This window comes from Oryzias latipes, chromosome 5 (genome assembly GCF_053564925.1).
Source record: "Oryzias latipes strain Hd-rR chromosome 5, Olatipes_Hd-rR_3.1".
NCBI lineage: Eukaryota > Metazoa > Chordata > Actinopteri > Beloniformes > Adrianichthyidae > Oryzias > Oryzias latipes.
The window spans coordinates 33,996,410-34,023,272 of record NC_136241.1 but is presented as its reverse complement, the minus strand read 5'-3'; the positions used below and the strand labels follow the sequence as shown (position 1 = coordinate 34,023,272).

Sequence of the window (26,863 nt, the reverse complement as noted above, 5' to 3'; positions counted from 1 at the left end):
TAATGTTCATTTCAGATGGAGTTAATATCAGACTCAGTAGTGCTGCAGGGCTGAAGTTTTACAAACCTTTGGAGGCACAACTGCGAGAAGGCTGAATTCATACCCCACCCCTCTGGCTCCTCCCTATTGCTCCAATTGTAGGGGCATTTGGAGCTGTAGTGGTGTCCGGGCTTGTTTTTTTAAGGGGTAGCTGTAGTGACCATCCATCTGCCGGAAGGGCGACCGGTGTAGAGGCAAATGTAAGTACTGACTTTAGCTTTTGCATGACTCTTTAAAGTAATAAAACCGATGTTGGTATGTATTTTTCAAGCGTTGGCAGCTACGCCCTAACGTAGACGCAACTATTGATGACATCATCAAGGGATAGTATTTGAACATCCGGATTTGAAGACACGATTTTTTCCAAATCTCTCCGTTTGGAGGGCTTAATGTACGGGTAGGGATGGCCGAAGGGGTAAGGGAGCAGTTCGAATTCAGCCTTGGTCTCACTGGTCATCCTCCAGTGTGTAGTGTATGGTCATACTGGAGTCCCTTAACCCACCGCTCATCCTACATAGAAAACTGGTATTACGCGAAACTTTGCAAAGTACGTTTTCTATTGTATTTATTTGGCTTTACATATCATAAAGAACCATTTATTTCTATAGAAACAAACAGCTTCTCCTTTTGACCTCCAACATCCCTCAAATCTTGAGGTCCAGCTCTTCCCCAAACCAAAAGACCAAAAGGTTGTTAGACCTCGAGTGGACGAATATTAGGGTAGAGTAGCCTTTCTTTGTGCTTGCCTTAAGTTAATCATAGTATTGTTTTTGTTATTTACTTTCTGAATAAGCGACTGAATGACACTTGTGAAATGTTGTAATTTGTCACAATGACGTCTATTCTATCAGGTTAGACCTCCTTCCAGCACCAGAGGCCTCCCCGAAGCTCTGAGGACTGTGGAGAAAAAAACCTGAAGACGTGCATTTTTTTAATGTTCCTATTTAGTCATTTTAGGTTTTTTTAATTTAATAATCAATCTTCTAAATGTATGTGGTGATTCCCATTTTTAAAATGTTATCAGAATCAGAATTTCTTTTATTGTCATTGTCTGCACAGTGAAAAATCTCCATGTGTTTAAAAGCACGAGCGTCAGGGTTGTAAACAAAATAACTCCTAAATATAGAATGTAAAATAAAAGATATTTAAAACATGGACATTCTAACCATTTTTTTGCCAATTTTCTTGCTACTATTTGTTAGGTTTAACTATACCCGCATTTTAGAATTCTTTTCTTCATTCTTTTAAACTTGTTTCTTTCATCTTGGCACATTGTCTTGGTTCTTTCTTTATTTCTTTCTTTTATTACTTTAGAACAAGAAAAGTTGTTTAGCAAATGTTTTTTTCAAGTATGTACTTGAAATAAACTCAAGTAAAATGTAAATTATAAAAGCAATTCATGATTACAAATTCAAAGAATATCTTTTAATAGGTGGGAATTCAGTTTGTAGTCATTTGATTGACAGGAGCTTCACTCTCAATTGTAGTGAAATTACGTTTTTTTTTTTACATTCAAACGTTTCAGGATCTGCCTGAAGTTACTCATTTTTATTTCTTTGGAAGATTTTTATAAACAAAAAATGTGGTAATTGCTCACATCTGAACTAAATTAGGACATTCTGCTAATCATGATTTCTTTTTTGAATTAAGCTTCTCAAATCGAACATGTTTTTGATGAAGCTAGTATTAATAATACAACCATGGTGATACTTTCAGTTCAACTGTCTTTTGGATCGGGGGGGGGGCTTTGTTTACTTGAGTTGTGATGGAAAGCAGATAATCCAGAATAAATCTGTGTTGATATCTGTTATATTTGTGATTCATTTATTATTTATGGTCATGGCATGAATGAATGAGCAGATGTGAAATGATTCTATGGAGAGCGTGTTTGAAGCAACAGCTTGTCTGTACTTATTTTGCTCTCACAAAGAGAGCCGCCTTTGTCTGCAGGAGCCGCTCAGGAGGAGGAGGAAGAGGAGGACGAGGAGGAGGAAGAGGTTGAGGAAGATGAGGAGGAGGAGGAGGAGAGCCTGCAGGAGGATGTCACTATTTCAGGCAAAGTCACGAAAAACATGTAAAAATGAGAAATTACTCACAGGTAATTTAATTAAAAATGTTTAATCACATCACAAAGTAGATAAGAATAGTAGTATCCAGCAGATAAATATCTTCATTTCCACCTTAATAAACGTTGACCTTAAGTGCTCTTCTTCTTGAGGCCACCAGTAATTAGAAATAGTCAGAAAATAATGATCAAAATGAGCAGTAATCTCTTTAAGGTGACAATAAAACAATAATATAGCATTTTCAAATGAAACCTTACACGGCATAAGTCTCTTTATGCATCATCAACGATTAAAAGGAACTTCAAAATAGTCCAAAAAAGCCCCTTGTGTCCAAGTTGCTGAGCAGTCTGACTCCTGTCAATCAAGCCAGAACATCACCTGCAGTCCCAGAAAATATCAAATGTGGGGAAAAGAGGAATCGACTGAAGAAGACCTTCATCCATTTGCTGAACCCTATTAGGGGTCACGAGGATGCTGGAGCCTATCCCAACTACTGTTGGACAAAGGTGAGGTATCCACCCTGGACAGGTCGCCTGTCTGTTGCAGGGCCACAGGACAGTCCATCAATCTACCGATGAAGCATGTTTTGGGGCTTTGGGAGGAAACCCACACATGCAGGAGGAGAACATGCCAACGCCACACAAATAGGTTCTAGTCAGGATTCAAACCTTCTTCCTGTGAGGCGAGGGCGCTAACCATGCAGCCCCCAAAAAAAGAAAACCTCCACAGATACATTTTTAAAGTGGCGTCATTTATAAATAACTCCTGCATGTTTGTCATAAAGGATAAATGGACCTCAAGGGCTCAAAGCCCCTGAGGTCAGGGGTCTTTGTTGACCCTCCGCACGTCCTCCATGTTTACAAAGAGAGCTTTGGGCCCCATAGATATTCTCCACCCAAATCCACTCAAGTCCCACTCCCGTCAGCTCAGGTATGCATGGGAAAGACGTGCTCCATCATAAAACTACCCGTAGTTGTATCATATACTGCTGGTCTGGAAGTGTGTACACCTTCTGCTCCCCCCCCCTTATGTCCAGGTCCAGATGCTGGTTCCCTTTAAGCAACACAAGGAGCCTTCACATTGTGCCACAAGCTGACTTTTGCAGTCTTACCAAGGAAATGAGGAACGATTTCCCCTTTTTATTGTTTTTTTTAACCAAGTATCATCACATCTGTGTAACATACTGCTCTCCATACGTCCCCACAAAGCCTGGCTTCAATAACCCGCGCGTCAAATGCAACTGTTGACGAGGAGAAGGCAGTTGGTTTGAAGTCAACTCAGAATGCAGCCGTCCAACAAAAATATGGGATAATTGTTTGTAGTAGGTCCCTCAGCAATCCCGGACCTGAGTCAAGTATGTGTAATCAACCTAAGTCCACCGAGCAGGGAGCTAAAAAGGAACCAATGACTCACGCTTTACTGATGGATCTACGCTGGAGAAGGCTTTTTCTGTTACGGATGACAGTATTGGCTTTGAGACTTAAACCCCTTCCTGTATAAGAGTCCTGAGCAAGATGGAGGACGGCGGGGAGTACGTCCTGACAGGTTAATGCACAGAGGAAACCAATGTGTTTACCTGCACCGTGAACCGCACCGGAGCATCTGCTGTAGGGTCATGTGACTCCTGCTCAGCCATACAAACGCCTCATAGAACCGCTGAGGGCCGTCAGGAGACGGGGAACTAGTTTAGTGCCAACCTGACCAACGACGGCAACGGTTGCATTTTTAAATTCCCTTTGGTCTCCGTCATCAAGGCGGAAAAATTCAAGCATTTCCAAAATAGAAACATAGATGCTAAGAACTGGATTATGGCAACTATGTGAAAGAAATATAAATGTACTTCTTCCCACTCCCTTCCAAGCAAATAATCAAACAAATGTATGGTTATTATCTTCGATAGATTCAATACGGTATGTGCAAATATGTCTCTTTAATGATTAGGTGCAATTATGTCAAAAAGAGGCCGTCATTTTCTAATCAATTTGTGAATTCAGATCTCAAATAGATATGAAATATCAATGTATTTGTAATCATACTGTCTGCTCTCCCTTCTCTTAAATTTTCTTAAAATCAATCACTTAAAATACAGCAATGCAGAGAAGTATTCAGTCAGACACCAATTGTGGAAGTTCTACCGCTTAAAAAGATGAGAGAGGTCTGTCATTTTCATCAACTATGAGATACAAAATGAGAAAACAAACCTAGAAACTCACATTGTCTGATTTCTAAAGAATTCATTTGTAAATTATGATGGAAAAAAAGTATTTGGTCACTAACAAAAGTTCAACTCAGTACTTTTATATATAATTATTGTTGGCAATGACAGCAGTCAAAGGTTTACTGTAAATCTTCAAAAGGTTTTCACAAACTGTTGTGTTGCTGGTATTTTGGCCCATTCCTCCATGCAGATCTCCTCTAGAGCAGTGATGTTTTGGTGCTGTCGCTGGGCAACACGGACTTTAAACTCCCTCCAAAGATTGTCTATGGGGTAGAGATCTGGAGACTGGCTAGGCCACTGCAGGACCTGAAATGCTTCCTATGAAGCCACTCCTTCATTACCGTCTCTGTTTTTATAGGTGACCAAATACTTATTTTCCACCACATGCACCAGGGGCGGTAGGGCGGTCGACCCATAAGCGTAAGATTGCAGGTTCGATTTCCGCCTTGCACACCCATGTGTCGAAGTGTCCTTAGGCAAGACACTGAACCCCACCTTGCCTCTGGTGGGAGGTTGGCAGCGGTGTGTGAATGTGTGTGTTAATGGGTTTGTGACTGTAAAGCGCTATATAAGTATACGCCAAATTTTGCTAAAAAATTCTGAACAAAATCAGATAATGTAATTTTCTGGAGGTTTTTTATTATTTTGTCTCTCATCATTGACGTCTACCTATTTCAGGCCTCTGTCATTTTTTATAAGTGGGAGAACTTGCGCAATTGGTGGCAGACTGAACACTTTCTTTGCTTTTAAGCTTAAGCACAACAGACACGTTTCCTGAAGGTTCAACAAAAATCGGTTTAAAGAAGAGCTCAGCATTTTTTCTGCAGAAAGAAGCGAGAGCAACATCCTCTGAGGTCACCGTCAGGCACAAAAACGTGTGGTATAGTCTACATGTGACAGATTACTGCACAGATGGCAGCTTTTCAATTATCTACAGCCAAACGATGAAAGAAGACATAACCTCAGACAGATAACTCTAACTTTCCGTCTTTAAATCAGATAATCATCCAAAAGATGCACAAACACATAAATAACATTTATTATTGTAAAAATATTTTCTTATTTTCTAACTTGCAGCCTGAGTAGAAGTGTAGAAAACCAAGGCCAGACTCTCTGCGCTCCAACCTGCACCCAAGAAGTTAAAAAAACGTCACTTCTTCAAATAAACTCCAAAATGACGGCTGTTTGTGAAAAAGATTAATAAGATGTTTCAGGTTTTTTAGCTCAAAGGTTTTTTTCCGCCTTGTTACTGCGTATAAAAACATCTTTTTAAAATAGCTTTTTCATAATTCTTTTTAGATTCTGTGTTTTACTGTAAAGCATCTTGTGATTTTTTATTTTGAAAGGTTCTATACACATAAAGTTTATTATTATTAAAAACATTAAAAAGAAAACATAACCCAAAAAAGCTGGTGGTCTGTAAATAAGTGTTAGAAAAATGTTAAACATTTATAATAGTGGTGGTTCTAAATTTGTTTCCATTCTACGGTCTAGTGAACATTTAAACTGTGAATTGTTTGTTCTCAAAAGGCTGAGAACTGAGCTGTAATCACGCCGTCAGGTTGTGTTTTGACTGAAACCTTTCTGACACATTCCATTAAGTCCTCAACTTGTTCAGAGTGCCGTGCAGTCAGTCCAGCACCTGGATTTAACTACGCATATAGGTGAGAGGCTCCCATTGGAGCAGCTCTGCAGTGATTAATCCGTTTCAGCTGGAAGCAGGTTATTTAAGCGTCACTGATGCAGAGACGGGCTCCTCATGTCACTCTGCAGATCGTGTGGTTCTGCAGAGGACGCTCCTGTCGCTCGTGTTAGCGTGAACAGCTGAGGATGCTGCTCGAACGACAGCAGTATGGCAAAGATGTAGAAAGGAAATTACACTTTAAAATGTGAAGAGAGCTGAAAGTCTTATGCTGCAATAAAAAAAGGCCTGAAGGGGTTTAGGGTGTGAATGGTTTGATGCACCGATCATGTCTAGTGTTTTTGAGGCCTGACTCATGACTTTGAGTTACTGAGTCATGATTGAAGCTCAAGGTTTCTCTGTGCAGAGCGGCGTGTTCTTCGGCGACGTGCATTTAGAGAACTGAAATGCATGAATACCTCCACTGACGGTTTACTGCAGTCTGTTTATCGACCGGGATGAGAAAGAAAGGATAAAAGGATAGTCCCAATTTGGATCCTAATATAGAACGAGTATATTTTAATTAAGGATGCACTAAAGTGTGACACAATCCAGAGGTTTAACAAGCACCTATAGGAAAGAAACCTTAAAAAAAAAACTTAATTGAATGTGTTTGAACAGACGTATGAAATATAGATCTATTTTCTCCCCCAGGAGCGAAAGGGTTACTCCATCTTACAGCCAAAAACTCACCAAAATGTGCACACACCTGGAACCCAGTGAAAATGATTTTTTACACGGTGAATTAATAGTGAGGAGGGCGTGCTGTTTCTTACTGGACGGTTCAGAGTCGTTAAGAACTTTTCAACAAGTGCCTGATGTCTAGGATTTCTTACGGACGCCGTGGAGGTAGACAGATGGGGTCTGAGGATGGGACCATTTTAACTCATCTATGCTGTTCCATTAACACAAAGAAAACAATTTTTACATCGTCAAATCATTTTTATTAATATCAAAGTCTGATGGAAGTTGTTCTTCCTCTCTGGGTTCTCTTGTGCTTCTCTTCATCTCGCCTTCCCCAAATCATTTGTTTCTTCCCGTTCCCCACAAATGATGACATGACAACCGTCCAATAATGAGTGGGGACTAAATGTCTTATTGTGGCTCAAATCATTTTTTTCTAAATGAAACCAAAACGCACATCTCGTGTGTGAATCGTTATCAAAACTAGAAGGAGCTGCATTTCCAGAAGAACATGCAGGGTTGAATGTTATATTGCTGAATGAAAATGAAACTTAAAGGGAAATAATTGGCAAAAAATAAAGAAATGATCAAAGTTGACCAGGAATAAAGTGAAAACAGCACAATAAGAAAAAAGATATTTTTGTGAAAAATGCCAGAGCCGGGTATCGAACCAGCGAGCTTCTACACCAAAGATTCAATGGAGGCAGAAATCCTGGAATATCTGGAATAGTTCAAGGATTTGAAGGACCAAAAGTCACAGCTGGAAAAAGCTGAAAGAGCTGAACATTTGAATAGTTGAATGGTTGAAATAAATGAACAATTGTAGGAGTTAAACTGCAAAACATGAAGGAAGATGCTAGATGCTCATTGACCCTTGACATTGGAAAGAGGCCACCATCTTAAATCTAAAAAAAATCCCCTCTAGGTCCAAATACAACTTTAAAATCCTCCCAAGGATTTTGATCTACCTCCTAACTCCTCGAGCATCATTGGGAAGCTACTCTGGGAAAACACACTTGATTTAGAAATTGTGGATTTTTTACGCTGTTGCCGAGGTTAGCTTGCTAAAGCGGCATTTCCCCCAGTGCTCCCACATTTTTTTACCAAAATATTGTAGAATTTTAATACATGAACCCCTGGCTCAAGCCGAACAAAACGATATGACATCCGATGTGAACATTGGAAATGTGGGCGGGGTTAACAAAAAACTTTAACTTTAATAAAAGATAAAAGATTTCACACTAGTTGGTTTAAAGGCATAGGTATGCGTTCGTGAACACTATCTGTTTTGTGTGCATGTTGACATGTGGACATTTTTGCAGCTAGCAGGTGTGTTGATAATATTTGAGTGTGTGTGAACAGGCCCCGCCCTTTTTGTACTACATTTGAACCGTACCGTAACGATAAACAACCAGTAAACCTGTCTGCTCTATGCTGCTTCATGGTCTTACCCCCCTTCCCCTCCTATTATCACCCTCCTACCCCCCCCTCTCTCTAACGTCCCTCTCTCTTCTTCCCCTCTTTCCTTTTCCGTCCGGTCCAACACCAAAGATTTTCAAACATGATTGAAATTAATAAATTTTGGCCTCAATTACAAAAGGGGTTTATTCAGACATACCTTTGGTTTGTCTGAAGATGAATAACCCCTCTTGTTAAAATAAAATATGTCCAACACAAGAGGCCCTCAGCTCTCATCTGTTTGCCTAGCTGTTGGACAGGACAAGTTAAAAAAAAAAAAAAAAAAAAAAAAAAAACTTTAATAACTTTAACTTTAAAAGGACTTTCTAAAAATGACACGGAGCTGTTCGTCACCCCCAGGTGACCAAAAACTGAAATGGTTGCTGTGTAGATAAAATTAAAAGAAAAGCTGCCATTTAGAAAAAAGGTATTGATTTTTTTTTTTATTCTTATGAATTTGTCCCCTGCATCTCTTACCAAAGAAAGAGTCCGAGGTTTGGTCACTAAAACCAAACCAAACCAAGCAAATTCCTCCGTATATCTCTGAGGCATAACTAGCTGTGGCTGCTGAGAAAGATCCAGCTGCAAAGCATTGGTATAATGGATGCCTGTTCACTAATCCCAACCAAACTTGGCCTCTGACACAACCTTGCACCTTTTACCCCGTAAATCTCCAAAGAGCATTTCACAGTGTCAGAGATGTTTAATATAACCAAAAACCCCAGCCATCCGTTTAACGTCTCCCTCCGGCCCTCCTTCACTGAAACGGACCAACAGAAACCACACAGTGAAAAGAATCAGCTGGGTTGAATGAACAGGATTTTTTCACTGAAATGCCTTTAGGCCCAACAGAAAATGCTCTGCCTCCGCATAAATCCACAAACACAGGTAAGTAATGCAGGTGTAGACGTAGAAACATGCATGAAGACAAACTGTTGGGTCTGAGTGTCGATGACAAAACGTACAGACGAACAGATGATGGTTGGTGTGGTTCTCTGGTCTCAGTGTTTCTACAAAACTGCTCTGACGTCTGGGGAAACCAAACTATTGTTAAAACCGTAAAAAGAAAACAGAAATCCCAACAGTTTCCATAAACACGCATCTATTCTCTGATAAAGCTGAAATATGGACCTTTTCTGATTATGCAACATTTCAAACAAAACAATTTCTCTATAAAATTATTGACAAATAACCACATGATTTCCACTTAAATGTATTCGAGTGAGACGGAGGGCACACAAAAATACAAAAAAAAAAATTTCGTTTTACAGTTATTGGAGTGAAAATGTTAACACTATATTGGCCAGTTTAAGGTAGCTATATCATGCAAAATCAACTTATTTGAGCTTTTTAGCGTATTCCAATGTTAAATCCTCACTATAAACAACCCCAAAGCGTTATTTTGATTCCATTCCTCTAAAAAACCTCCACTCTAAGCAGCAGCTCCTCCCAATCCGCTAAACTGAGTGGGTCCTCACGTTGTGACATCACAAAATGAGGAACCGCCCCTTTCAGGAAAAGTCTGCGCTGCCAGCCCCGCCCCCAGGCTAACACACACACACTTTGCTAGTGGTGTTTGACAAAATCATTTTCCTTTTATAAGCACAATATTCACGTCCATCTTTGCAAGAGTTTGGATGTTGTTTGTTTTTTGTGGGTGAAACACGGATACGCTGCCGAGGCCGGCTATAGGTTGATGTCATGAAATGGGCACCACCCACAAGGAGCAAAAGGCGGAGCCTCAGAGATCGAGTCATCTTACTTCCGGGTAGGAAAACGAGCTGTGGAAAGAACTCATATTTCATTTAAAATTCATTCTTTAGTGCGCCAACTGTATAGTTTACTCTGAAAGGCTTAAGAAAATTATGATATAGGCCTTTTAAGAATAAATAGAAAAAGTTGTTTTTAAACAATAGTTTTCCCAGTAAAATAATTATTGTTATTGATTATGACAGTAATTAAAAAATTACAGTAATGATGATAGTGACCATTTTTATGATGTGTAATAAAAATAAAAGTTATTTTTCTTATTTTCCTAATTGTTTATTTCTGTATATCTATATATGTGCATTTCTATTCATAGAAATGTATGTCTTGCAATTATTTAAAATGTGTAAAATGGATTTTTTTATTTTTAAATGGATGAATGAGCAAACAGAGTTTTGATTCCCAGTCATGTCTAAACGGCTTTGGAAAGAGATGCTGCTTCTCAAATGTTCTTCATCGAGTCGAAAACGTTGCTCTCAGCAAGAAGGTCTTTGGTTGGAGCGAGGAGCCGAGCAGGAATGTGGGCTGTGGATGGAAAGGGAGGGACGGCGATGGGAAGAAAGATGTTGCTGGGACAACAGCCAGCCAAAGCAGACTGAGGCTGGGGAGGGATGTGGTTGGGACGGGGCTGAAGCCAGCCAAGGCTGGGAAAGAGCTGAAGAGCCCCATCAGGCCATGTAGTTGTTTTAAGTCACACAACTTCAGAAGCGCTTTGCCAACATATTTTTAATGACTAAATATGAAAACTGTGCATAGAAATAATTCATCTCTCATAGAGAAAAATCTGAAATAATTGGTTGAATGCTATGAATGTCTATTTTTAACCTTTGTTTTGTAAAGTGTCCTTGGGTGTCTTGAAAGGCGCTTTAAATAAAATGGATTATCATTATTATTATTATAAAGCGTTCAACCATTGTTTTCCTGTTTGTCTTTCTTTATTCTAGTATCTTCCACCATTTTATGCCACTTATTTCCTCCTACAATTGTTCATTGATTTCAACCATTCAACTATTCCAATGTTCAGCTCTTTCAGCTTTTTCCAGCTATGACTTTTGGTTCTTCAAATCCTTGAACTTTTCCAGATATTCCAGGATTTCTGCCTCCATAGAAACACATGGGAATCCTTGGAGCTGAGGCTCGTCTGGCATTTTTCACAAAAATACCTTTTTTTTTTATTGTGCTGTTTTCACTTTATTTATGGTCAACTTTGATCATTTCTTGCTTTCTTTATTATTTTCGGTAAAAAGATCATTTGAGGAGACGCCATAAATCAAAGGCTGAACATCTTCTGTAAAACACTCAAGTGTGAAAATATCCATCTAGTAATGTCTACATATTTCATCACTTCCTGTCTCGTGTTTTTTTTTTTAATGTGAGCTGTAAAATCCGGTTCCTCTCCGTGGTGATGTGATGCCGGGTGGAGTGACGGGTCCACACAGACCCATTAGGAGCTTCAATTAGACCTGCTGGTTCTCACCTCCTCCTCGCTCCCCGTGAAGCGGGCTTAACTCGTCCTCCACGCAGCTGTACCGTGTCGCAGTAGCTGATGTGGGAGGGGAGGGAGGGGGGAGAAAAGCCATTCAACGCACACATCTGGTACTGATTGCTTTGACACCTTAAAAAAAAGAAGGCACATGTTTGTCCTGACTGCCTCGCAAAAGCCTCTCAGGGAAGTCCTGATCCACAGAAAGGGTGGCAGGTAATGCGTATCGGCTAAGTGACTCTATTCAGGTTTGCGTTCATGTTACACATTAGCATCGGGATGACAGGTGGTGACTGGTCGGGGGAAAAAAAGGTAGCAGGAGCGGAGGTTTTTTTCTATAGGGAAACAAGCCTGACTCGGGACAAAAGGTGGTAGCAAATTAGGCGTTTTTAAATGAGGTATTGGAGTGATTTTTTTTTTTTTTTTTTTTTTGGGGGGGGGGGGGGGGGGAGAAGTGCTCTCCAACTACCCAACTCAAGTGCAAGCATGTATGGAGTGGAAGCAGTTTAGCACGCTCCTTTTGTCGACGGAGAGATTTAGCGTTGTTCTTAGAGCCATTACGTGTCCACGAGTGAGAGGCAAACCCTCCAGAAGAACAGTTTTCTTTAGCTGGGACGATGTGGTTGAAGCGTTGCTGGATGACCGTTTGTTAAAGACTGAATCCTAAAAGTCTTTGTCCAAAGTGGGGTCACCGTATCACCCCTAATGGTGGGTCTGGATTCATTATGCGAAGGAGTTTATGCTCAACTGGTCTCACGAAGCAGCAGAAGACGAGGACTAGATGCCACCTGAAACACTGCCACCTTGTGCAGGGAGCCGTTTGGGCGTTCGTTGCATTACAAGTCTGGACTGGAGAGGTAGGGATACCAAGACCATAAAACAAAAACAAAGTTAAGAACATGTAGAAAACCAGGTCTAGGTTTCCTGTTCCCCAAACATGTCAACAGAAGAGACCTAACTATGTTTATTTGAGCTGGGTCCAATTCAAAGTCATTTGATTTTAAGTATCTGTATCAGATCTGTCCCGATCCGACACTTTTATAACATTAAAAAAATGAACAACCTGAAAAAAGAGATCCGTGATTTATATTTTATTCACCATATTTTATCATTTAACCCTTAAACAGAGCACTTCTGTCAAGTAGCTTGAACAATTATTTAAGAATAGAGCAACAACTAGATAAAAACAGGAGATAACTAGTCATGTGAGAGTTTGACAGTAATATTTTGATTTGATTTGATTTGAAATGGTTTGTTTTAAGCAATCAAAGCAAAGCATTAAATGAAACTAAATCCTGATCTTTTTTCTTTTGAAATGTCTTTGTAGGTTGTTGTTTGCGTCAGAAAAAACAATTCAGACACTTGCTGTCCGTTAAAAATGTTTTTTAAAAGAGTTATTGAGCCCAGAGATCTGAGTCTGTGAAGATCTTGCTAACTTTGCTGAACTGTTTTTGGGCGCCTCCTGCTCAAACTGCTGTGGTATTCTGCTGCACTTTACGCCAATAAAATGTTGTGATCTGTTCATGATATTCCGACTTCTAGTAGAGCATTTATCGCTGATAATAATGAGAATTAAATACATATCCAATCCCCGATCAGGATGTGACGTCAGATTCTGATGGAGTCTGAGATTATGTGATCAGATCAGATTTCCGATCACCTGATTGGATCTGGACATCCCGAGACTCGACTCAGAATTCACTTTTGAAAGAAATCATTGACAGATGTTATTCTGACAAAAACACCTTTCTACTGAAAAGATCCTCAACGACTGAGCTCAGAGTTTTGTGATCATTATCATCTTCATGCAGTTGTGAAGTTTCAAAGAGCGGCTCATGGAACCTCTGAAGCTAAATTTTTCTGGAAAACAATCATCAGCGCACCAAACGAAGGCTTTTCAGATCCTCAGGTTCATCATTTCATGACTGCAATAAAGTAGTTAAGTGTGTTGACAGACTTCGAGAGGACCAAACAGCAGCAGCAAACCAAAGGAAGTAAATTACAAACTGAAAGCATGAAAAAGTTTGAAAATGTCAACAATTGTACAGAGGTAAAGGGGCATAGGACTACCACATTATCATCTTTGTGTGTTTTTTTTTCCTTTCTAAAGCTAATTTTAAACAATAGCGCCTTCAAATGAGCATCTGTTGATACAGCGGGATCTTTCCAGGTCGATTGGTTTGATTCCGTCTTTGGTACTCTCCTGAGAGAACCGCTGAAAAACGCAAAGATCTACAATTTACAGCCATTTCCGATCAATTAACACGGAGGCTTTTAGACTTGAAAGAAACCTGAACGACTTTTCATTTAAAGGACAGGAAGTACGGCAACAATCTCAAGAACCACGCTTTGAATCATCAGGTATTTCCTTTTTACATTCCCTGCATTTTAAAAACACTTGCATCTCAAATTAGAAAATTAGAAAGAGGTTTTTCAAACATGGAAGCCTTTTCTGGACTTTTTCAATCGGCAGTCTACAAAGGTTTAACACTAACTTTGGTTTTATGCACAGGAACGGATTTTATTGTACCTTCTGTATGTATGGCTAATTCTTTTTTCTTTTTCATGTGAGTATATCTGACAGCGGGTACAGGGTTGGTTTTGTTACTATTTTTTGTTCTTTGTTTTTCTTGTTTGTGCAATATAACTGTGTAAATTAATCAACATATTAGGCACAAAACAAATAAAAACACAGTTGATACAAAGTAATCAACAAATCACAGCAAAGAAGGAAAATGAGGAAAATTTCTCTACATCATGAAGACTTTTGTTTTGTTTACATGTTAATGGATTTCTAATAATTGTAAATCAGTATTCAGGGACTCAATAGGCTGCTTTTAGGAGGCTGGAGGTGAAAGTTTTCCATCAGTCAGAACCCTTTGAGTCCCAGCATGCACTGCAGCCCCACTACTGCCACAGACAAGGAACCACCACAAATCCCAAACATGGCTTTCCAATCTCTCCAAAAGGCTTCCACATTACTCCCTTTTCAACCACTACATGCTTGCAGTGTGCCTACCTGACCACGACAAATGTTCCGACTGAGGGAAGCAGGTTCAAAGCGCTCACATGAGGCTCCGTCAGGACGAGTAACTCTACCTTTCTCTCTTCTTCCCTGCTGAGCTTACACATGTTCCTGCATTTTGGTCTCTTTACAGCACTGTAGCATGGTTTATATGCAAACATAAACACATCAAAAGCCTAAAGACCCATTCCGATCATCTTTGGGTCTATTTTTAAAAAACAGTGGTCTCTTTAATTATGACCAAAATTAAAAAAAACTGTTTTTTTTTCTTGGACATAGTTACTGCAGAGTGGCAGGATTTCATTAGAAATTCGTCTGAGTTATGGGCACGACCATTGTTGTGGAGCAACCCCGCCCACCCTTCCCGTCACCCGTAACTGAGAGCTCTCTGTGTACACGCTCTCCCGCTAGCTTACAACCCCTCACACCACCAACCAAACATTATACCGGTGCAACAAAGATGGCGAGCAATGTTGGAGTTATTCAGCCGTACAGTTTAGATCCGGATCAGACGAGGAAAACAAAGACGTTCATGGATCTGTATGTCTGCTGGTGGATGAATCAGAATGGAGCAGAGCAGGGAGCTTGCTGTGTAAATATGATCTTTTTAAAACAGCATTTTTTAATCTTTCATTCTCTTCATATTTCGTCCTCCTTCCTCAGTAAAAAGCCACAAGAACATGTTAAAAACCCCAAGAACACACATTTAATCCAAAGGGGAGTCTTTAAATGTTCATTGAATTTAGACGTGATAAAGTGACCAAACTAAGATATTTTAAAATAAATTTTAACCACGACTGAATCCGTAAGTGATCGAAGTAAAACAAAAAAAATACAATAAATGAATTTAAAAACTGCATAATAAAGTAAAGTAAAAATAATGACAAACAATGAGTAACTGTGTTCTGGTTTCATCAAGACGTCAATTTGTAGATATTATTATCTGAAAAGAGGCAAAATCTCACTTAATTGAATTTACTGAGTTGGTTTAAGAAGCCTTCCTTCACTCACTGCACACAAACGCTAAACACAAGTCCGGAGTCTCGTTGACGTCCCAGTCTGCTTGTGAAATTAACAGAAGAAAAAGTCATTTGAAGGCAATGTTAATAATATTGTGCATGTTTAACCCTTTCCTAAAACATTCATTATGTTTAATGAGCTCAGCTGCATCCCTGTATTGATTTCACATGCACAGCTTTCCTCTGGAGAATCTTTATGGATTTTCCAGCTGCTCTGCAGAACCGTCCACTAAAGAGGAACGCCATGGAAGATGCTCGCCGTCTGCCCATTTCCTGACCTCTGACTCTGACGTCACGACATCAATGATGTATTGTGATAGATATTATTGCTTTATGGATCCTGAAAAAGCACGGATTGGTCCTTTGGTCGCAGCTGAAACGAATTCCTGGTTTGATTTTCTTGCTAAATTTCTTAAAAGAAGTAAAATGGACATTGTGTGGATAAAAATTGAGACATGATACTTTTACAGCATTTCAACTTTTCCCCCTCCAAAACCTGTTGAGGACTATTTTCTATTCAGCTTTGCTGAATATGAAACAACTTGAGTGTCAATTCAAGGAGCTCCATCAGAGCTGAGTGTTTGGTATTGATTATAGAGTTTATAGCTGCAGATGATTAATGAGTGCCGTATCACTATAATCCAGCTAAATGATGTCTGTTTCATAGGAACATGACTAGAGTGAAAACCATCCCATACTTTATCATTTCTCCAATCCAACCCAAAAACCTGACATATTTCAGCATCCATGTGGGAGTTTGTTGGATTTCAGGTATGTTTTCTGTGGTTCATTTCATTTTCTGTACAGGTTTGGTGTTTTCTGCTGTCCGTCTCACCTAATGATCACCCACAGCTGTCTGGAGTCGGGTAATTATCTCCAGGAACATCAAGAGTCCCTCAGCTCAGCTTGGTCGGGTTGTGTGTTGTCATTCCCTTTTTGTTTCCCTTCATTTCATGGGGTTTTTGCATCTTTGCATTCAGTAGCTTCTGTCATGTTTTAAGATGATAAACCTTCATTCCTGATGGTGGCGCTAAGACGTGATAAACATTTTAAAAAAATAAAATAAAATCTTTGACAATTTTTTCAATTACCTGTTAGTTTGTTTGTATTACAGCGTGTCAACAGATAGTGCTGGGAAGGGGGGGCGGGGTTGCTCCAAACCAAAAGTCTTGCCTACAACTCAGAGGTGAATTTATAATGAACTCCTGCCTCTCTGCAGGAACTATGTCCTAGAAAAAAACAGGCTTTTGGATTTGTTTTTATTTTTTTTAGCTGTTATACAAAGCTATATGATGGATTAGCCTTACATTTAGCTGTACAATGTTAGCTCAAAATGCTATCAACTTCTATCACCAAAATGAAAAATCTTGTATTATAATTTAACTTTCCGCCTTTAACTAAAAAAAGCAAAAGGAATATAGTTTTCATCAAAATACTGATACAAATGGCTAATCTGATGTGAACAGTATGAAGCATTCTTTCATAATTGGATTACAGGAAGTCAATCACTAAAAAGTGTGATTTCTCCGCTCCAATCTTGACCGTTATGCCACCCTGTCCACTTTACATTCAGACGTCATGTGCTTTGACTCATTATTAACCTCTATTTAACCAGGATTTCCCCATTGAGAATAAAAACGTCCAATTTGCTTTATTTGCAACATTTTTAATCGCAGTTAAATGATGGTTTTAGATCGTTCACCACATGCATTAACATTGTAGGCATTCCTCATTTAATTGATGTAATTACGTGACATTGCAGGGTCTTCTGTTCTAAATTTTGCATGGTTCTATGATTAGGACCCCATTCTGTCCTATTAATTTAGGAAAATAGCTGCAGAGCTCTAAAGCAGACATGCTGCTAAAGGCCAAAGCAGTTCACGTCGAGGCGTTAATTCCCATTTCTCTAAGCAGAGGCCATGACCTGTGAATAGAAACTATCACACTTTAGGAAGACAAACATCACGTCGGAACGCGGACACATGAGTTTTTTGCTATAATTGTAGCAACAAAAACATTATTTTTAAAACCTTGCAGCTATAATCAGCTACAGTAAAGCATATTAGAGAGAAATCTGAGACACGGAGAAGAAAATCCAAAGGTTAAGTTTGTTGAGTCGGGTCGGTAACGGAGGAGCAGGTCTGCTAGGGTCTCTAATCAGACGCTGGCAGCAGCTCAGCTGGACCCATGGACCTGTTTAGGTCACAGAGTGAGCTAAAGATTGAGCTAAGAAGATTGACTGAGGCTTTGTCTGAAGCGCGCCGACAGAAGAAAGATGTTTGATCAGCAGCAGATGTTGTGTTGCCTTTGGAGGACCAAAACCAGTCTCTCTGCATCAAAACACTGCAGTGCTGCTGCAGTCCAAGATCGTAGTTTCCACCCAGAACGGACGGGGGGGGGGCGGGGTTCTGCTGCTGGGGGACAGAGAGGAAGAATTGGGGGGGGGGGGCAGAGATGGACCAAAAACAAAAGGTGGATGTCGCGTGCACCCGCCGTCTCTGATAGATGTGATGTAGAGCCGGGCGGCACAGGCGACGATTCAGGTAGAAAAGCCCTCCCTTTGTGATGCAGATGACAACGCAATCAGCCGGGCTTTGTCTCGGATGATGGGCTGCACTCCCGGGGACACTGGGAGACGGACACTAATCCGGAGGGTTTGTGTTCTCCGGGCCTGCTCACAAAGGCAGTGTCACAGTACCTGGGTTGTGTGTGGATGTGGGTCCCTGGAACAAGGTCTGACCTCTCTCAGGGTACACTCTCCCTCCTCCTCCTTCTTATTCTGCTCCTCCTCCTCCACCTCCTCCTCCTCCTCCTCCTCCTCCTCCTAGTACTCCTCCATGAATCTCTGGGGATCTCGCTTTGCCACGATGAATATTAAAGCGACACATTGCTAATGTGCACAACTCAAATCAACACGGAAGACGTGACGAGAATAAAAGGCACGCCAACTGTTGGGTAAGCGCTTCCATCCATACGGATCCAAATTTTACGGACGTCACACTGTGGATTAGATCTGCAGCCCTCTCAAAATGTGCCTCTAGAACTATTCTGGAAACGCACTTTAACTGTATCCTAATGACTGAGATTCCCGGGGGAGGGAGTGAGGATGAATCAGGCTCCTGCTAACAAATATGACTTACCCAGAGACTCTGCTAGACCAATTAACATGTGCTAATTAAGATAACATGATATGAGGACATCCTTGATCTAGATTTCTGTGTGAGATGTTCGAAAGGTTACAGGAAGGTAAAAGCAAGTTTCTCGCATCAACACCAAAACTCTCTTCCCAGAATTAAACGTGACTCCATGGCGGCCCAGATCTTTCCCAAAGATTCAACTTTTGCTCTCAAGAAACCGACACTTTTTTCCCACAACCGAAAACCAAACCCGTAGGAATGATGAACATTTGGACTTTCGGTGGGACCCAGCCCACCCGTCTGCCCTGCCCGGAGAGGTTCGAGTCCCTCTGTAGCGCCCGTCATAGTGGAGCAGACAATGCATGAAAAGATGATATCAGAGTCCACAAAAAACACTTCAAAAAATATCTAGTCTTCGGCTATGCTTTAGTACTGCAGACGATAAGTAATATGATTTTGTTCAACTAGCATAGTACAACAGAAAAAAAGGATTAAGATCAAATGGAAAATGCGTCGGTGGAACAGAGCTTTTACAAACTACAGACTTTTATTTATTTTTTTAAATGTGGCCTCAGAAAGTCTTACTACAACTAACAAGTACCAAATTCAAAAGAGTCCACTACTACACAATTTCCCTCAATAATGGAAAAAGGAGGGATAGAGTCTTGTCCTGCTGTGATTGGACACGGCGTGTGGTAGACTCTGGAGAGGTCATTGAATCCTATTCAAGGTTAAAAGCACTCTCACAGATGAACCTGGGTTTTTGTGTTGTGTGAAGGAGCCCAAGAAAGAATGTGTGTGGATTATGCAAGAATATACTGGTACGCAACTAAGAAACATGAACGCAAAGATCAAACCAGGGTTTAAACAACCGGGTTTCTTTGAGATGAGAAAGGTCATCCACACTTTCAGCTTCCCCCATCGATGTCAGGTGGGTGTTCTTCCATGTTTCTGCTTAGCCACTTCAGAAATGTCTCGGTATTTGGCTATTGTTGTGTTGTTTGCTGCCTCAGTGTAGAATTTCCTGCGTCTTACAGCTTTTAAGCGTGTTCTGCGACCCAGCAAGCTTCCTGATGACAGTAACTGACGTCTCATCAGGTGAGAACGGGTCTGCGGTGTCGTTGTTTGCCAGCACCTTACGGATCCCTGAAGAACATGGACCACCTGTTTCCTCTGAAAATATTTTGATTCCAGATTGCATCGCGGAGCAGCCCGCTTGACCATCTGGTCTCTGAACTAATCAGGCCGAATTGTTGACCAAAGTGACACCTGTTCCTATTTTAAGGAGAGGAAATACAATAAAATATAATTAAAAAAGAACTCACTCTAACTGAAATAGATCTTCGGATGTAAACCATTTTGACTGAAAGCAACAGAAAGATTTCTATTTTAGGACTTCAAGATGTCAAACTTTAAGTATTAACTTGAATACGTTAATATTATAATGCACTTCATCCATATGGCTGGAGAGGATGCACACTGAGAAACAGTTGGCTCCTCAATGCCCTCAGCAATTAGGTTTAATTGTGTGGTAAATGTCTCATGATGTGAGCTGCTCAGGTAAACTGATCTTAAGAGATTCCTTTTATTAATGCCACAGCACATTCTAAATAGAAATGTATATGAACATGTATAAGGAATGCCACATCTCTTGGTTTAAATCTGATTATGTTGAACAGACTCATGAAGAAAGTGAGTCGTTGTAGCCTTTCTGCATTTGTTTCCATTTGTTTAAGTCAAGAGTTTCAAGCACGTTTTGGTTAAATTTAATACATTTCATTTGTTTGTTATTACACAAGGCTTATTACAAGGCGTTTAATGTGTTTCATCATTGCTACTTGCTAATTAGTAAATTTAAAGATATTTTAATCTAAATTTTTAGTTTTGTTTTTTTCAGAATACACAAATGTACACCAAACTGAAACACTAATCTGGGCCCGAAGATTTAAGGTTTAAACAGACCGGTGGGGAAATTGAATGGCTGCATATTAAACAGTTCAATTCTCTCTAATGTAGCTTGAACAACTGAGCAAAAGTAGTTAACCATTGACTAGTATAAAGCGCCAAATTTTAAACGTAAATTTGAAAGTGCAACAGTGTCAGGAAGTAAGAACTTTTTAAAAGTGTTGTCTTAATTCTTACTGTCCTTTTCTAGCTTAAGGAATAAAATGATTTCTTTTTTCTTGATAATGTAGTGTGGACTGAGTCGTTCTGGACTATGTTGATTTTGTAAACCTTGTAATTTGTTGTGAGTGATCTTTTTTTTTATGTCAAATGATGTTTTTTGTATTAAACACAGCTTTGTCCTTACCTGCTTACCTGAAATCGCAAACTTGCGCCAAAAGTATTTTGCATTTACGATGTTCTTCTTATGGACCTGAAAGTATCTCTAACAGAAGTCCTGTTTCGTTTGTGGCTCCTGCTCAAACTGGTGCCGGAATATTCTGTGCTTTACGGAAATATAATGTTGTGATCAGTTCATGATATGCAGGTGAGAGACGTCTATGGGGTCTAATTAATAGTAAGCTTGAAATGCATGATCCTGATCCAAATGTTGAGAATGAATGTATATACCAATCTCTGATTGGGATGTAACGTCTAAATTCGGTTAAGTACAAAACTACAAGAAACGTATCCACATATAATTAATAAAAATTAAATGTTGCCTCAAATACAAAAGCGGTTTATACAAATATACACCTTGTGTGACAGTTAAATCTGTTCACACAAGAGGCACTCAGCTCTGATCTGTTTGCTCAGCTGTTGGACAGGACAAGTGTAAAAAAAACAAAGGCCTGAAACTGCGTGATCGGGTCCTGTTTCCAATCACATGATTGGATCTGGACATTCCTAATGTATATGAACAATAATTGAGTTTTAATATTTACTTTACAGTCAGTGAAAGTGTCTGTACTTTTCATTCAAATTGGGTTTCCATGTTGTTGGCAAAGATTCTGTTAATGAAGGATAAACGCTGTAAAGGCTGAAGTATGATGAACTTACAACTGACCCGAACCCCAGACACTGATTGAGTTCAGAAATTATTCCAGGCCCCCCCCCCCCAAATATGTGACAACCTGAAGCTGCATCAACACCACATAAACGGTGTTTGACTTTACCATCAACTTTCGGAGACTTCTGTTTATTCATCAAACACGTTCCGCAAATGAAAAAGGATTTTAGAATCATATCCAGAAGGCAAAAGTCTAGGCCTGTTAACAGCAGAAGAGAAGGGAGAGTTGGGCTGTGAAAGATAACTGAAGCTTTCAGAGGTGAACAGCTGAACGCCACGGAAACGGTGTCCAAACAGTCGATTACTACAAGTGGAGTTAAACTGGCCGACGCCAGGGGCGACGTTCACACCGCTGCTCCAGAGACGACCAGGACCAACTTTATTTTTATTTGGCCCTAAAACAATAAAACTGAAAATATAATATGTGATCAACTTGACAGCTGGAAATCTCCCAAACATTGAGAGCCCACAGCAGCTTTCACATTGCAGTGCTACTCAGTCCTGAGCAATGTCGGCTGATGCGGTGAGAGAAAAATCACATCTAAGAAAAAAATCCTCCTTGTGTCTTGATCTATCCCAAAAGGTAGCCTTACATGTCTCAGAAATGAGACACCCCCTTCAAGTAAAACAACTGGTACCAGCACTAATTGAAATTTTGCATGCAAAGTGACAATGCCTGGGCCCTCGGCAGCATGGATTAAGCCTTGAATAGAGACAGATTCTTTGTGAAAGCCTACTGTGGCGGTTGGCGTTCTGGCCAGCTCCCTGCATCTGCTCATTGGGTGAACTGAGAAAACACTGGAATTGTATACGGTGGCTCATTTTACCTTCATCTAATCCCGTTTCAGAACCTGCCTTCATGTCTTTATTTTGGGCTTCCATATACATGTTGCACATCCTCTTTTCAAAAACACATTTCCATATGAAAGAAAGCATGTTCACTGAAGCTGGCAGAACTCAAAAAACATAACGGCGTGTTGAGGATGAAGAACATGAGAGCTCAAACGCATATTCGAAACTATGGGATTGATCAAATCTGGGGGTGTGATGATTCATTTTAATAGCGATTCAATTCTTATCATCATTTCTAGTTTACGACACGGTTCATAGTCGATATTGTTTCATGCTGAAGGATCCGATTCACTAAACCTAAAATCAATCCAGGCCTCCTTTAGCCAAAAATTCAACCAGTGTGACTCAGAGATAAATACCTGGTTACTGAACAGTGCAGGTGAAGTTTTTCACATTCCTTGTATTCTTAGTTGTTTTTCCAAATCCAAACAATCCAAAGGGAACATTAATAGAACATTCTAGCACACTGGATGGTCACATGGCTTTGATCAATTTGAAGTGTTTCCACACATTGGACTGGAACGATGGACTAATCAGTTTCATGCTGCCATCACGTGTGTGTTGTCCGCTGTGATGACACTTTTACGTTATAGTATAGTATAGCATAGTATATTTATAGTAGTAGTAGAGTTACAGTACAGTAATCAATCCAAATGGTATTTTTCAAGATCAATCAATTTCCTTTTGAAACTATTTTTGTAATGATATAGGTCGATTCCATAAACGACCTCGGACAGATTGATTTCGCTGGATGGTAGGAATAGAACTCGATTCATCGATAGAGTAGATTAAACGTTACCCTCCTAAGAAAAACCCCAAAGTCCACCGAGCGAGCCTCCGTTTTGACAGGTTGATGCTCGGCCGATTTTAAGACTCCGCGCTGTGAACCAATTCCACCTCTCTTTAGCCCCCTCTTCTGTGGATTCTGCCCCGTTTCCATTGGAGAGGAGGGCAGGGCAGGAGAAAAGAAGAAGTTCTCTGAAAGCCATCCTACCGGCCCCACAGATGACGTTTCTCGTCTGGAGGAAGGTTGTAGATGCGCACGGCAACAACCCCTCTAGAAAATGTTTGGACACTGAAACATCACAACACACAAGAAGGGGGAGGAAAGCCAATGATGGGTGATGTTAATCTCATCTCCTTCTTCATCAATTTTCTAGCTGCAGGATGAATATGTGAGCCTCCTCTAAACAGAATTAGACCAGCGCCGCTGTTATTAGTGGGGCTGTCAACTAAGCACTGATGACAATGAATGGGTCGGCTAATGAAGGGATAAATCCAATGTGTGTTTCAGGGACGTGCTTGACAGAGCTGGGCTACTTTTCTTAGCAGCGTGCGTCCATTACTTTTCCAGTCACTTCCTGTTAACTAAAGCAATAAGACGTTCCATCGATTCATATTAACGACAAATCCAAGCTGCAGAATAACGGCTGAACGCAACTTTTGAATGAAGAAAAAGTAGTAGGGCAACAAAGTCCTGAAGTATACCAAGAGGAGGCTGAGGACAAATGATAGCGGATTCGATTCAGATATCAACGCGTCGAGGCCGGTTTCAGGCCGCAGCTCGGCCCGCCGTGTTGACATGCTGTTTGTAAAACAGACACTTGGGACACGGCTGCGATTTTGTTAAGTTCAACCAGAGTTTTAATCCTCTAATCCTCCACAGCATGGTCGCTTATTCACGGATCATCTGTAGAGCAAATAGACCTTTAGTGTTTGCACCTTTTAGTTGGGCTTTTGTAGGATCCTGCCACATCTCAACTTTATATAAACGGTAAACTTCAGCGGAACTTTCTCACATTGCATAAAGATTCTTCAATCAATAAATAATCAACTGTGATGTTACAAATGTATAGCTGAAAGCAGAGCGTGACCTATACATGTTTAAACCGGCTTTCACTTCAGAAACAATAACAAGAAAATGTCCTGTTTCTGTGTCAGACTGAACCACTGGAGGGCTCTTTTCCGTTGCATGCTGGGACTTTTTTTTTTTTTTTTTGGATTAGAGCTGCAGTGACCTCTTTTTCAACTTCTAATTTTTCCAACGTAAGCGAGCCTCGCCACTCCATTGGACAGTCTGGTAGGGTGAGTCACAGGGTAGACTTTGAGAAGAAAGGGGGGGGTCCGCTCGACCACGGCGTTCGGCATTTTAAACCGAAGCCCCCCCCCCCCCCCCCCCCACACACACACACAGCCCGAAACCAGCTCGCCGAACTCATGTCGTGTTCGCACTCCAGCTATCAATGCAAACAGAATCACTGCTGAAACGGGGAATGTATCTAAATCTGTAAAAATCTTAACTTTTGTTTGGAAATTTAAAAAAGGACAATAAAGAGGATGGAGCAGCAGCAGCAACAATACCAGAGGCCTTGTATGCATTCTGAAGGAAAAACAAAGGGACCGTAGTGTGTGAAAGTCATGTTTTTGTTGGTTTGCTTTAATTTCCTGTTCCGTCCTTCCACTTGAAAAAAGTTACTTCAAGAGAAAAACATTACACTTGATATTATTTCATTACCCGGGATATCATATTATTACTAATTAAATGAAAACAAACTATTTTAATATTTTTCCCACACACTCATGGATAATGTTACACATTTTTTTAGCAGTTTTTACTTTTAACACAATTTATTTTACATGGAAGGTGTTTATATTTAGTTTAAATTAAAGTTCATAAACATGAAATAAAAAAATATTCTTGGAAGAAAGTAATTTATTTGCAACAATCTCAATAATTTACCAAAAATATATATTTTCATTCATTTTTAACATGAGAATAAATATTGCTTTGCCAAGAGTAAAATACCAAAATTTTTATATATAATTGTTGGATTTTATTTGATTGTATTTTTAGTTTTCATATAGATTCTGACATTTAACATATTTAGAAAATGTTAGCAAAAATATTTAATGTATTGTACAAATATTTTTTCTGCACACATATAACGTAATGCGTGCCGCTTCCTTTAGTTTTTATAAATATGTAATTTAATCTGAATAATAAACTAAAGCAGTTAATGTGAGTTCCAAGAGTTTTTACTACAATTTTACAAAATTACAATGATTGTCCTTCACTTTTTAAATCTAAGTCCAGATTTATGAAGAGAATTTAGGTTCAAACATGATTTTTATTTTTATTTTTTTTGGCTTCATCCGGTTGTTTCCTCTGGTTTCAAACTGCTTCCTGTTCCACCTTTAATCATGAGGTTGGGTGAGCTGACCAAAGAAGTCCACATTTGTTGTTGTCCTCAGAATAGACGGAATAAATGACTGGGTTGACACTTCCACGGAGCAGTGAGGTCTCCTGACCTGTCAAAGGGCGACGCTGTCCCAGTTCAGAAATATCCATTTATTGTCGTTTTTTTAAATAGATTTAAATGTATTGTTATTATTATTATTATTATTGTTATTATTATTATTATTATTATGATGTCTAAACAGAATAAAATGCTGCTCTGGGAGTTATAGGTTAGTGAGGCTGATCTCGATAATTAAAATGTAAATGATAGTGGTAAATGCCGGGTGGGTGAGCAGTCTTTGTGTTGTTTTTGTGTAAACACACACAGACAGGCTGCTCTCCCATTCAACCTGCCTCATTGTGCGTTGAGCCCCGCTGACTGCTGCCTTTTCTGGCTCGGACCGGCCCGGCCCGGCCCGGCCTGCGCTCCCATGATGAACCCTGCGCTGAAGCCATGATCTGCAGCTCCTCCTGAAGCCTCACAGAGATGCCGCCGCTGGACCGCGTTCATGCTTGTACACCCAGCTGTGTGCGTGACAACTAAAAAAGCGACACACCTCCAGGGACAGATGCGCGCGGCTGCTCCGCATCCTCCTCATCCGAACGTGGCCCACCGCGCGGGCAGCACACAGGCTCGCGGGAAGTTAAAACATCCCAATAATTAACGCTGTTATTAACGCGCTTTGTCTCAAACTCTACCGGCACGAGCCGGACGCGTCTCCTGCCCGCGAGGATGGAAACACCAGCTTACCTTCGACAGCTATGACGGCAGGTATAGTCCACAGTATCCAGAGAATATCCATTATTAGTCACTTAAGGAGCCCAGACATTCAAATGAAATAAGTCCCGAGAGCCATTGACAGAAGGGGCAGAGCGGGGAACTGGCGGTCCTTCTCCTCCAATCGCGCGATTCCAGAAGGCAGCAGAGCAACTCAAATCTGAACCAAGTTTGGGCGAAACCAAAACAAGCGCAGACGTAGGGGAGCACGGAGCAGCGCACAGGCAACGTTGCGGCGCTCGGCAGCCGCGCGACAATAGTCCAGTTCATAGGCGACACGTTCGATAACCGCACGTCAACAGCTGACGAAAAAAAGCGTCTGTATCCGTCCGCCCTCAGTGAGGACCCTCGGCGGGAGAACCCGTCGTCCCCTCCGCGTCCGCTTGAATAAACCCAGCTGTCAAT

The 26,863-nt window shown here is 40.4% G+C and overlaps 1 protein-coding gene across 4 annotated transcripts in view; it reads right to left on the bottom strand.

Moving 5' to 3' along the window:
• The window catches only part of ephb2b (eph receptor B2b), a 148,135-nt gene extending 121,362 nt beyond the window's left edge, over window positions 1-26,773 (bottom strand). For 3 of the 4 annotated variants that reach the window (XM_023955295.2, XM_023955297.2, XM_023955296.2), the window contains exon 1: window positions 26,432-26,716. In XM_023955295.2, coding sequence (XP_023811063.1) covers window positions 26,432-26,483 — 52 coding nt within the window. In that variant the 5' untranslated portion in view covers window positions 26,484-26,716. Of the gene's footprint in view, window positions 1-26,431 lie in introns of all 4 variants that reach the window. The other variant, XM_023955298.2, reaches the window with a different exon arrangement.
• Between the last annotated feature and the right edge of the window lie 90 nt (window positions 26,774-26,863).